The following is a 14104-nucleotide window of genomic DNA, read 5'->3' on the forward strand; positions in this document are numbered from 1 at the left end:
AAAAAAACAAGGCAACTAAAAAATGGGCAGAGGATCTGAATAGATATTTTTCCAAAGAAGGCATTCAGATGGCCAAAAGGCTCATTAAAAGGTGCTTGTTACTGAAGGGTCCCAGGTTCGATTCCGGTCAAGGGCACATACCTGCGTTGCGGGCTTGATCCCCAATAGGGGACATGCAGGAGGCAGCCAATGAATGATTCTCTCTCATCATTGATATTTTTATCTCTCTTTCCCTCTCCCTTCCTCTCTGAAATCAATAAAGATTTTTTTTTTTAAAGCACAATGTGGTATCACCTCACACCTGTCAGAATGGCTATCATCAAAAAGACAAGAGATAACGAGTGTTGGGGAAGATCTGGAGAAAAGGGAGTACCAATGCTCTGTTAATGGTAATGTAAACTGGTTACAGCCACTATGGAAAACAGTACAGGGGTTCCTCAAAAAATTAAAACTAGATCTACCAGTTGTTACAGCAATTCCACCTCTGAGTATTTACTTGAAGAAGAGAAAAACAGTAACTTGAAAAGATAATATGCACCTTACGTTCATTGCAGTATTATTCACAATCTAAGACATGAAAACAATCTAAGTATCCATGTATAAAGAAAATTACTCAGCCATAAAAATGCAAGAAATCTTGCCATTTGCAAAAACATGGATGGACCTTTAGGGCATTATTCTAAGTGAAATAAGTCAGGCAGAGAAAAACAAATACTGTATGATCTCACTTATATGTGGAATCTAAAAACAAAACAAAAAATTTTAAAAAATGAACTTATAGGTATAAAAAACAGATTGATAATTGCAAGAAGAAGGAAGTGAGAAGTGAGTGAAATGGGTGAAGGTGGTCAAAAGGTACAAACTTCCAATTATAAAATAAATAAGTTCTGTGGATGTAATGTACACCATGGTAACGATAGTCAATTATACTGTACTAGAGGCCCAATGCACAAAATTCATGCAAGGGGCTCGGCCCTCACAGCTTCAGCTTCATCCGGAAGGTCGTCCGGAAGGATGTTCGGCTGTCTGGTCTAATTAGCATATTAATCTTTTATTATTATAGATTGTATATTTGAATGTTGCTAAGAAGGGCAAAACTCCTTATTCTTACCCTCCACCTCTCTCATGTTACCTTTACTCTTGTATATTATGATCACTGCCTTGCATTACTGATCATGACATTATATATTTACATATTCTGTCTTCACTAAACAACAAGCCCTTATGTGTCAAGCTGTATCTTGGGCATTTGTGTTTCTTAACAATTAGCATAATGGAGCTGGAATATAAATGGGATTCAAAACTTGTTTGTGAATTTAACTGAACTCTAGCAATAGAAGGAAACTGTCAGAAGATCCTATTTCTAGAATTTCACCTTTATTAAATAAATGAGAATATGGATAATGAAACATTCAAGTAGAAGAAAAAATATGTTCACCTTAGCTACTAAAAGACTTCAGAGTCTCATTAATACAACCTACTCTGATTTGAGGATTGATTACTGCTTTATCTGGTCGAGACTGAAATTTACCTCATGTAGACAGTTTGTAAAGAAACTAATGGCAGAGCCAATACACTGCAGCAGAAGAGTAGAGAGGTACCACATTTACCTATTTCTTAAGAATAAACCTCTCAAAAGCCACAGAACAATTTTTTATATGAAAAATATTACATTTTATAAATAAGGATAGTCAAAAACAAATATAATACATAGAACAACACTTGGTCAACAGATGACTGGCATTTATCATATCTAGACATTCACACTTTCATTTCACTTTCCACTCTTTCAATGAAATTTACACTAAACTTCACTCCTCAATGCCTTTAGTCACTCATTCAACCCTTGTCAGGCAACTAGGAAAAACATGGAGTTCGATGCTTTCACAGCTGGTATTTTCAGCAAAGAAAACGGAATTCCTTGTCACATGACTCATAATTCTCCTTTTCATGGTTTTTTCTCCTTTCTTGAGGTTCCTGAGAAAATGCCCCAAGAAAAGAAAAAAGAAGATGCCAGAGTGGTTAAGAAGATGGCTTTGGAGCCAGACATATCTCACTGAAATTCTAATTCTATCACTTAGTAACTGAGGAGTTAATCTCCAAGTCTTGGTTTCTTCATCCATAAAATAAAAAATAGTAATAGCATGTATTGGATTGTCATAAAGATTAAATTAGGCATTGCACAAAAATCACTCAATAAATTATAACATTTATTATTCTCAATATCAAAGACAGGTTAGCATAGTGGCTAAGAGCATGAGTCAGACTGCCTGAGTCTGAATTCCAGCTCTGCTGCTTTCTGGCTAGTTTGGCTAATTATGTGACCTCTTGTGGCCTCATGTCCATTGCATGGAGCTCTTGGGGAGACTGAATGCGTAACACATTTAAAGCAATTAAAACAGTGCCTGACACAGAATAAACTCTCAATAAACATTAGTTATTACTATTATTATTAACTACAAACATCTAGAAAAGTTATTACACATCATATTTTAAAAATTAAAATGTGACAAATGCTATGAATTAGCAATTTATAGGAGGAATATAAATGCCTGATAAAAACATTAAAAGATGTTCAGCTTCACTCATTATTAACAGAATACAAATTTAAAACAATAATATCATTTTTTCACCTAATTTTTGTAACAACTGAAAGATTATATGAAATGCAAGGAAAAGAATGGAAAAACATGCATTCCCAATACAGAGTTGAAAAAAATGTAAATTTGCACATTTTTGAAAGGTGATTTAATATTATCTATCAAAACTGTAGAAAAGTATACTCTTTGGCTCAGCAATTCCATCTCTAGAACTATATCCAACAGAAATTCTCATCAAAGCAGGCAAACATATGTAGAAAAACCCTACATGCCCATCAACAGAACACTGGTTAAATAAACTGCTTTACATCAACACAGAATATAGCCATTAAAAAGAAAACTGAAGATCTACACATATAAAAATGAAAACATACTCATTAGATATTGTTAAGAGTAAAGTTATAGAATAGTATTTATTATAAGATGACATTTTTATTTTTAAATACAAAACAAAATTACACACCTACTTATATATTTATTTCTACATGCTTAGAAAAATTAGGAAGATATTAGTGATATTAGTTAAAAACAGATTCTGAAGCAATAGCTTGGATTTGCATGTCTACCGCATATTTTATAGTTGCCTCAGAAATACTGCTAGTCAGTAGATCCAAAATCTGAAATACAATTCCATACCACAATAAGGGTTCCATAAGAGAAAAGCCTCAATCATAGTCTCTTAGAAAAAACTGCAGCAACAACAAAGACTTCCTTTTTTTATTGAGTTTATTGTGGTGATATTGAGTGTACAACTCAACAAAACATCTGCACACTGCATCATGCATCCATGCCCAAAGTAAAGTCTCTTTCTGTTCCCCTTTATTCCCCCTTTACCCTTTTCCACCTCCCACACCCCTTTCTCTCTGGTTAGGCAATCACTATACTGTTGCCTGTATCTATGTGTTATACATTTTTAAAAAGGGACTTCCTCTATCTAAATTCAATGCTATTACATTTTCTTACAAGCATTATATAACTCATACATTTCATCCATTTAAATGGTTTCCTCCCACCTGTCCCATTCCCCCATGGCATAAATACAAATTAGTGGGGGGGGGGGGGGTTATTCTATGTCCACCAAGATACCATAGTTTCATAACTACATGAAGAACAAGTAAGTTTTTCCAACCTGCTAAAAGCCCTGGAACATACTCCACAGTGAAAATGCCACACACACACACACTCACACACACACACCATAAAAAAATGCCACAAAACACTTACACGGAATGCTGCAAGGATGATTCTTGTCACTTTCTCTTTGACAGATTCTTGCAGGATATCAGATAGAACAGGAATGATATTATAGCGCCGCAGGTGCTCACACATTTGAGGACTGAACGCCAGGAGCCATATTGAAAAAATCATTTGATACTGGAGTTGAAAGCCACATTTGTTGCTCAAAACTCCCATTATGCTGAAAAGGAACACACATTAAAACATTTAATATGACAGTGTAACAAGAAAGAAGAAATAATTGACTATTCTTTTTGTACTAATGGAACAAAATTATGTCCTCAGTATCTTTTCTGCGAGCAATAACAAGCAAGCTTGATTCCTACTCGGAGAGGATCATTTGCAGCACAGCTTCAGTTAAGTCTCTCCAAAAGTTACAGGACTGCAGGGAAGCAATGAGAAAGGAAACACCAACTTGTAATACAACAGCAGGAAGGGTAAAAAGAATTTGACAGACATTAAAAAGGCTAAAATCAATAGGATTGGTGACACAATGGATGTACATCTTGGTGAAGTCAGATGTTATATCAAGATTTGAGTCTGGATGACCAAGAGGGTCATGTATAGCTTTAAAAATATTTAGGAAACTCGGAAAGAAAAGAAGGAATTAGCTTGGCAAAAAACCCACTATGAGTCTAAATTTGACACAGCCAGTCACTGAATTGGGGGGTTAGAACTTCAGAAGCTTCTAGTTCAACTTCCTATTTTACTGACATGAAAGTTTGGAAAGCTAAATGGAAATGAAAGAGGTTACACCAAGAAAGACCACTAAGGTAATTTCCATGGGGAATGCCTCGTTCTCACAAGGAGGAACAGAAACCATCAAATTAGGCCAATAAAGAATGACCAGAATGTACAACACAAAGAATGAGTTCTAATGTAAACTACTGACCATGGTTAATAAGAATAGGTCATTATTGGTTCACCAATTAAAACAAAGGTAGCAAGCTAACACAAGATGTTAAAATAGGGAAAACTATGGAAGGACAGGTATATATGGGAACTCTCTGCACTTTCAATTTTTCTGTCAATCTAAAACTGCTCTAAAAAATAAAAGTCTATTAATATAAATAAATTGTAAATCTAATTTTATAATCTATTACTACTAACTTACTGGAAGGTTTATATTTGCACCATTTCTCCATTTCTGTGATTTGTAAGCAGTTATAAATTGCTGAATTGCCTTTCATTTTCTCATGCATGATTCCTCCCTTGAGTCTTTTCTATTTTGGTTATTTAACACTTGCATTTATTTAATATTAATATCAGTATTTCAACAGCTGTAAAATCATGCAATTTTATTCTATTAACACCCTAATATCTGGTTTCCTTTTCTCTCTGATTCTTCCAGTTATTAAGGTAAGCCTTCTACACTTTGTGATACTGTGGCTGAGACTTTAAGCCACATTTCTTCTTTACCAGCTGGTTCTGCCAGTAGAAGGTGCTAGAGCCTGACTACAGGATGGAGGAAGAAGGGAGTGTCTCCTGTTGGCTTCCTATTCTTGTGAATATTACTCAGCAGCATTTCTTCACCCTGGTAGCAACTGTTCTTTCCCATGGCAGCAGCTGGATTCATTTAGCAACAGCTCGGGCAGAACAAGCCTCACTGCGCACCCTCAGAGACATCAGCAACAACTGTCTGGATCCCGACCTATGAGTCCTCTGCTTTGAGCTCAGGGGAACAAGCCTCAGATGAGTAGTACATCCCCCTCTATGGTCAAATGGGAGCTTCATTTGCCCCTCCTTGAAACATGTAAATTTAGTTATTACAACCTCTTACCTTTGTTCCCCAGCTTTAGGCGTATCTGCACTTGCTACCTTTCTGACTCTTGAGAGTCCTTTTATGTGCTTGTTTTCAGAAACCTATTTAACAAATGTATACCTAGTTAACACTTCTTCATATTGAATTACCTCTATTAAAATAAAAAAGTTTAAATGAACAGAGGGGTTAAGGAGAGCTCAGGGCCAACAATACACTGTTGCTGAAAGCAAGACAGAAAGGTTTTAAAGGAGGCATGGTCAACAAAGATGAGCACTGCAAACAAGTTGAAGAGAGTTTAAAATTGTCTACAACATATATAATTCTGTTGAAAAGAGAAGTCTTCTATATCCAAACATTAACCACAAGAAATACCCTAATGAAGCAACATAAAGCTCTTGTTCACCAAAATAAGGAAGGGGTTCCTTTAGGAGCAAGAGCCCTGACTGAATACAGTGGAGCATGAAGGGCATACTAAGGAGATGCAAAGGACACAAAGGCCCAAAGAAACCTAAACATAGTAATTTAACAAATACGTGGCATCAGACAGAGGGAACGAGGGCAACTCTGTCTTCCTGGGAAGATGGTACCGCACCTTCCCAGTGAATGAGCGCTCCTATTGTTAGCAGCCTAGCCTGAGCAGTTGGCTCAGGACTCTGACTGCTGGGTTAGACAGCCATGGGCAAACTACGGCCCGCAGGCCGGATCCAGCTCGTTTGAAATGAATAAAACAAAACAAAAAAAAGACTGTACCCTTTTATGTAATGATGTTTACTTTGAATTTATATTAGTTCACACAAACACTCCATCCATGCTTTTGTTCCGGCCCTCCTTAAGAACCCATTGTGGCCCTCGAGTCAAAAAGTTTGCCCACCCCTGGTAGCAGCAAGGGGGAGTGGTGCAGGTTTGGGATTTGGGCCCACACTGTAGAGTGTGGAACACACGCAAAGTTGGCTGAACCTGCTCCTGCAGAGGAGACTGCAGGCTGTACTCAACCCAAACCTGCAGCCAGCCCCCTTAGGGGGGATTCGAGTTGGAGTCTCTGGCAGAAAATGAGGAGTTTGGCTTTGAAGCACAGAGTAGTTCACCCTCATGGAGTGCCTGACTGCGTAATCTCTAAGCAGGGCACCAACTAGCCTGAGCTAGACTAGCCTGGATCCATCCTATAGACTCTCTTCGGAAGGCTCAGGAGGAAGACCAGGCAACCTTAAGGGGGAAGCAGAGGAGCTGACAGGTGGAGACTGACCTCAGGGAGCCTCGGCCCAACCACAAATCTACCCCTAGCTCTAAGCTAAAAGAAGCCGACCCAAATTGGAAAGGAGGAAGTAAAACTGTCATTATTTCCAGATGACATAATATTGTACACAGAAAACCCTAAAGACTCTACCAAAAAACTACTGGATATAATCAATGAATTCAGCAAAGCTGCAGGATACGAAATCAATATCTCAAAATCAATGGCATTTTTATACACTAATAATGAACTCTCAGAAAGAGAAATTCAAAAATCAATCCCATTTACCAATGCAACAACAGAAGGATACCTTGGAGTGGGTGAAGGTGGGCAAAGGGGGGCAAAAGGCAAGACACCTGCAATAATGTCAACATTAAAAAATTTTAATATAAATAAAGTCTTAACATAAATGACCAACAATAAAAAATGCTTAAATTGTGGGGGAGGGGGTGGGAGGGGGGACTGCCGTTTTGTGCCTTTTATTCTCTCTTACCAGTCTTCCAAAGGGGGAAAAAAATAATATCTACTTTTTGTTTAATAGAATTAAATTCAATTTATTTTGCTATTACCACGCAGGTCTTTGAAACCTAAGATACAGTATGGGAGATTAGTGCTTTTATGTTGTCTATAATTTGAAGATTTACTCTATTTCATCATCCTAGACAATATTTGATAAATATTCATTTATTATTCCAAACTACTGCTAAAAACAATTAACAGCTAAAATTATAAGAAAACTGAAGAATGAAATCGCCTTGAAAAATAATATCAATAGTGAGATAAAAATTATCCTTTCTAATGTATTGGCAAAATATTGCATCATTTTTTTAAAAAGATAAACAGACTGAAAACATCATCATTTTTGTCTACCTTTATTAACATCATCGTCCTGTGACTGCTATCCTTAAAAAGGTCTGCCTACAAAACTAGCTGGCCCTTGGCTGGCTTCTGGGAACTTGAGGGTAAACAGTTCCCTACATGACACAAAACTTCTCCTAAATGATAAGGGTGGCTCACTGTACCTAAAATGTTTTCACTAACAATCTGTTTACTATAGGCTGACACAGCACCAGGATTGTTCAGTCAACTTTTCTTACTCTGAAGCCTTGTTCACTAAGCAACCTTCTGTTGATAAACTAGCTTCCTATATAGGTTTTTCCAACGTGTGACAGAAACAATGTCTTCACTAACTTAAAAGAGTATTTGGTTTAAGAACAGTGAGTTGTCTCACTATGAATAAATAAATTGGCGTTCTGGTAGTAAAAGGATTTCATTTGTTTGGGGGGGGGAGGGGGCGGTTGAGGGGTTCTTTGTAAAAATACATTTGTTAAACCTGAGAAAGTTCCTCAAAGTTTCTGGACCTGCAAATGAGGACCCCACAAAAAATGGACTAACTGTATAGCATTACAAAGAATGGCTTATATTCACTCTTTTCTGCATAAGACCTTTTATTAGTGATTTTTGCCTGCATTTACCACAAGATACCTTTATGATTGCTTTTCTATTCTGCATACCTGGAATTTGTTCTATCAAGATAAGGTTTTTAGGAGTCCTTAACCTCTTATAATAGCACAGACCAAGCAAGCAAGGGAAAGGCGAGACATTCCATCTGGTAGTTATTAGTTATTGATTTCTCTGAAGGTTAGCATAATTCACTGTTAAACAGAGATAAGAAAAAGTAAAATACTTCTTTTGGATGATTAATACTATTAATTTCTTTGCAAATGTCAAGGATAGATGCTTTTAAATGTTATTCTACATTAAAAGTAAAAGAGCACTCACCAGTTTACCCCATCTGCTTCTACCCAGGCAAAGCGGTACTCATTGACCCGAAGCATCAGCTGCAGACACCCGGCAACACACTGCACATACTGAGAGCTCTACGCAAGGAGAAGTACAAGGTTTTAAGACTGGAAAGCACTGAAAGTCATGAGACCACGCACATACAAAAAGTCTGGATTTTTTTTTTTTACCAGAGTTTCTTACCATTAGAACATTCAAAACTCCCTAATATTGTTTCAAAAGTCAATCCACATTTTTGCATTTCTCTCTGCCTTTTAGAAATAAAGTTGATCTTCTCTGCCAAATTAAATTTACACAGGTCAAAACTACTTAACATACATAGTTAGAGAAATGGAGGAATATAGTAATTATATCTTTGATACGGTTTGATAATTACTTTGCAATGTTTCATTTCCCAAGAATAGAGGCACTATATGGAGAATACTACTCTCCATAATTAGAGAAAGACCAAAAAACAATAAAATTAAAAAGATGAAAGTGTATACTTTTTTAATTCTCACCCAAGGATATTTTTCCATTGATTTTGAGAGTGGAAGAGAGAGGGGAAAAGACAGAGAGAAACACATCAATAGGTTGCCTCCTAAGGAGGAGCCTGCAACCGAGGTATGTGCCCTTGACTGGAATTAAACCTGGGATCCTTTGGTCCACAGGCCGACGCTCTATCCACTGAGCCAAACCAGCTAGGGCTACTGAACCTTTTCAATACTCGGTTTCTTCATCCTTAAAGAGGATGCCTACTCCAAGCACCTGAGAAAGTATTGTTAGAACTAATAAAGTAATTCATTTAGCATACAGCTAGACATTTCATAGAAACTCAATAAACAAGAACCTTACAAAAAACTATACAGCATATAAAAAGTCTAATTAAACACTTGAAAAAGACTCTATAATTTTTAAAAGCTGTTAGTTCAAAAGCAATGTCTTAGAGAAGACAGAAAAGGAAGGAGAGACTCGTGGATGTTCTATAAATTCACTAATACACTAGTTCACAGTGTTTTAACTTAAACGTTTGTTAAAACACAACACTTCAAAGAAATTCCAGGCACTCAAATACAAAAACATAATGATAAAAGTATATTTGGCAGATTAAGCAAAAGTTATCAGAAAAGGTTATCTTAAATTTTTACCTAGCAAGTAGTGAACATAGTTGCCCAAAAGTACAATATACCCAGTAACATAATTTGTCTGAAAACCCAAGACATTAGCAGAAATCAATGACCAAAATAATAGTGCATCTTCAGTTCTAAAACAATATTCCCTAATGGGAAAAAAATGTTTATCTTCCAATTAAGTAAGCAGGTAGTAATCCTCTGTGAAAGAAGAATTCCACCCTTCTTATTTATAGAAACAGACTTAGCAAGGTTTCTACATATCCTCAATTAAAAGGCAACTTAAGGTATTCTCTCCTCTTCCATTTAGCAACAATTCCTCTCAACACAAAAACTTCTTGGTTCATTGTATGTCTTTCTTTTCTGTGTCCATTTACCATACTTTTTGAAATACATGACACATTTCAAATACGGACTCTTTGTTGTTATGTATAGCTTCAGGATTCATATTATAAATGAACATATAAAAGACACTGGTTCTAAAACTATGCTCTCTCCTATTATACATTATGAAGTAATCCAAATACCATTCTAGAAATTACTTTCAAAGGATATAGTGATGACAACACTGGTAAATGACTGAATTATTGCCTTCAATTAAACTAAGTAAATTGTATCACTTCTTTGTCTTTCACTTATATTGTCCCAGTAATCTCATGTATACACTATTCAATATTTTTAAAGAAAGTAATCAGCCTTCAATCAATCCAACCAGTCACCATCTCTAATACTACACAACGGTAACATGATACTGCTGCAGAAAATTGTATAATCATGCAAAGCCATCAAGCAATTCTAGTCTGTTCTGCCATTCCCCAGAGCCACTGCCACTTATTCACCACTATCCTCCTGTCCTAGTCTCTGCCCTCACTCTCAGCAGTAAAAGAAGAAATAGGGACCATTAGTAAGAGATTCACTCAGCTATCAACATCTCATTCTCCAAACTGAACTTCATTATACCCATTGTTACTTCTCTCTCACCTCGGAGAAGGTAGACATCTTCCTGTCCAAGACCCACTGCCCCAGCAAGGTCTGTATCCCACTCCTCCCACATAATGAATGATCCATCATTCAGACCCCTCTCCTGAATCTTCACTCTCTCTGTTTGATTGGTTTCCTTTCCTCACTTCGAAATATACTCAATTCTTACCCATTTTTATACTCTCCTTAAATCTTGTACCAATCTCTGCATCTTTTTCTTGCCAATACATGAAGGTTTCTTGAAAGAATTACCACCTAATTTTTACCTGTCTTATATCTTATCACCCTACTTAACATGGTAAATGTTAGGATCACCATTGACCTAAACCTGAGAACCAGATTTCTATCTACAACTACTTACTGGAAAGCTCTTTCCCCATTCTCCTCTCCACTTGAATTGACTCACCTGCTGCTGCAAATCCTAAATCAAATGTTTTAACTCCACCATGAAAGAAAGTTGCAGTGTCACAATGTTGAAGAACATAGGCTTGGAACCAGCCTATCACACTCACCCACTTACAAGGTATGTATGAGCTTCTTACCTATAAAATGGGGATAACAGGGACAAATCTCCTGGGGTGTAGGGATATTTTCCTTCGTTAATGTATGAGTTAATATCATATGATATTCAACAATTGTTTGCTGCTGCATCTATTATTGTATTCTGATTTCTCCAGGTGGAATTAGTTCCTTTCATGATGTCACATATAAATCTCTATTCTTGCCCTTGGTGTGTGAGTGTGTGTGTGTGTGTGTGTGTGTGTGTGTGTGTGTGATCCCCATTACACCAGAGAGCAAAAGAGGAGTCTTTTTTAATCTCAGCACGTTAGCACAGCCCCTGGTAAATAACAGCACTTTAAAAAATGCTTGTTTGCTAAGTGAATAATTAAATATTTATTGTACTTGATCTTATTTTTTTCTATTTTGCCATTTGGCTTTAGAAGGAAAAAAAGGAGAACCTAACATTTTAAAATACGGGAGGGGCAAAAGTAGATTTACAGTTGTGAGTACACAAAACACAAAGTTTATTTTATTCTTGCATTATTAATTACTAGAGGCCTGGTGCACAGATTCGTACACCAGTGGGGTCCCTCGGCCTGGCCTGCACCCTCTCACAATCTGGGAGCCCTCGGGGGATGTTGGAGAGCCGGTTTCAGACCAATCCCTGCAGGCCAGGCCAAGGGACCCCACCAGTGCACAGATCTGTGCACCAGGCCTCTAGTATGCATATAAGATCTTTGGTTAATCTCTTACCACCCTCCCCCGTCCCCCCATCCCTCTGAGATTCATCAGTCTGTTCCATGTTTCCATGCCTGTGCATTGTGCGTCTGCCCCCTGGTGGTCATTGTGTGTCATAGATACCGGTCAAATGGTCACTTAGGCTTTTATATAGAGAGACTGTATTATTTTCCATATGAACAACTGTAAACCTACTTTTCCCGACCCTGTATATTTTCTCCAAGTGAAGTCATTTTTGTTTTCTGCCTAGCAAGATAATGCTTTTTTAAAAAGACAAAACATAGAAACCCCCAAATTCCATATTATCATTTCTCTTAATCTGATTTCCATGGTAATTACATATAAATGTACTACTGTCCTCCATATTGTTCAATATAGACTCTAACTTAATCTTTTCTTGCTGTATTAATTTTCTTTTTGCTGGAATTTCCTATGCTATTCGCAGACATTAATTTGAAAAGTACTCTATGAAAGAGCTATAAATATTAATAGGAAATCCTGAAATCTCATAGGACTTCAAACACAGACAAACCAAACAAGAACTGAGAAGTAGAAAAATAGTCTAACTTACAGGACAATATCAAGAACCACCAAACTGCCCAGCCTATGTGGCTTAGTGGTTGAGCAATGACCTATAAACCCGGAGGCCAATGTTCGGTCCCAGTTGGGCATATGCCCAGGGCTGCAGGCTTCATCCCTAGTGAGGATCGTGCAGGAGGCAGCCAATCAATGGTTCTCTCTCATCATTGATGTTTCTCTCTCTCTCCCCCTCTCCTTTCCTCTCTGAAATCAGTAAAAAAAATATTTTTTTAAAAGAACCACCAAACTGATGAGTTAGTATTTGTGGTGATGAAATATTGCACCTTCCAAACACAAAGTCACTGTACATAGCAAGCACTCAATAAATATCTCTTGAATGAATGAACAAAAAGAAATAAAGCAAAGTTCAAATCTTACACTAATACCAAAGGAATGGGGCTCTAATAGATACAGTTTGATAATTATAAGTTTGACAAAAAAATTTATACTGATAATAATCAATACTGCAGCAATATATACAACATAGTACTATTATCTTCTTTCTTTTTGAAGCCCCAAATAAATCTGTTTTGTAATTATAAATCTTATATAATTGTTTAGTTTTTTTTAATTTAAGTCATCTAAATTTAAGAATTTACATAAATTCTAATGTAATCAATTTTGGCTACACCTTATGCCATCCTGTTTTACTAGAATATATTTGTGGTAAAAGAGTTCATTCAGCCAGATAATAGTGTCCATTTAAATTACTAAAGTAATTCACTTATCTGGTGGGGGGGAAAAACTACCTGTATTTGGACTGACTTTACAAAAATATATACACACACATAAAAATGTATTAGATAACTATTTGTCTTGTTTCCCGAATACTACTTGCTTAAATGTCATTCAACCATAGTTTTTCTTTGATGTAAAATTTTTCTGTTTTTTTAATAATCAAATTGAATCTTATAACCCTCAATAACTAACCAAAACACTGTCTAAACAAGAAAAAAAAGAATTTCTTTTTATAAAAACAATTAACATGTATATGATATTTTTCAGCATACTTTCAAACAAATTAAAAACTAAAATTTTTAATAAACAAAAGGGAAATATTATGATACCCCCCCTTTTTTTTTAGATGAGGAACCCAAGGCTTAAAAGGTGATGTAATTTGCTGAAATTAAAATAGTGAGCTGATCTTGCATGGGCAACAGGAATCCACTCTCTTCATGCTTGAGGAGGAGCTCTCGGGTTGGGCCAGACATCCCGGGTTTGAGAACTGGCCACCACATGCACCCTTTTCAGCAAACTCCAATGGTAGAAAAAAACTATTTCTATTTCTCAGTACATTTAAGAAAATATCATTTGGGTAAACTTTCCAGTGTTGCTGGAAATGCAAACTCTCCTATATTACAGTGGAATAACCACTTCATAGGGAAAATAGCAACTGACAGAATTCACCTTCCTGGTGAATATGGTCTGAGAACCATATTTCTACAGAATTACAAGGGATTCAAGAATTAAGGGAATTACAAAATTGGCAGGCACAAGATAACATAAAACTTCAGTGACTTTGTACCAAAGGAAACTAACGGTACAAAATGTTTCAATGCTCATC

General features: G+C 36.5%; 1 protein-coding gene across 7 annotated transcripts in view; it reads right to left on the minus strand.

The window, feature by feature from the left end:
* Positions 1-14104, minus strand: part of ATP6V1H (ATPase H+ transporting V1 subunit H) — a 74514-nt gene that overhangs the window by 36474 nt on the left and 23936 nt on the right. For all 7 annotated transcript variants that reach the window (XR_002828354.1, XR_002828356.1, XR_002828355.1 and 4 more), the window contains 2 exons: positions 8612-8709; positions 3825-4017 (listed from right to left, as the gene is read on the minus strand). Coding sequence is in view for 4 of the 7 variants with exons in the window: in XM_023750969.1 (XP_023606737.1) it covers positions 3825-4017; positions 8612-8709 (291 nt within the window). In the remaining 3 variants the exon portion in view is untranslated. The remainder of the gene's footprint in view (positions 1-3824; positions 4018-8611; positions 8710-14104) is intronic.

This window comes from Myotis lucifugus, unplaced genomic scaffold (genome assembly GCF_000147115.1).
Source record: "Myotis lucifugus unplaced genomic scaffold, Myoluc2.0 scaffold_17, whole genome shotgun sequence".
Lineage (NCBI taxonomy): Eukaryota > Metazoa > Chordata > Mammalia > Chiroptera > Vespertilionidae > Myotis > Myotis lucifugus.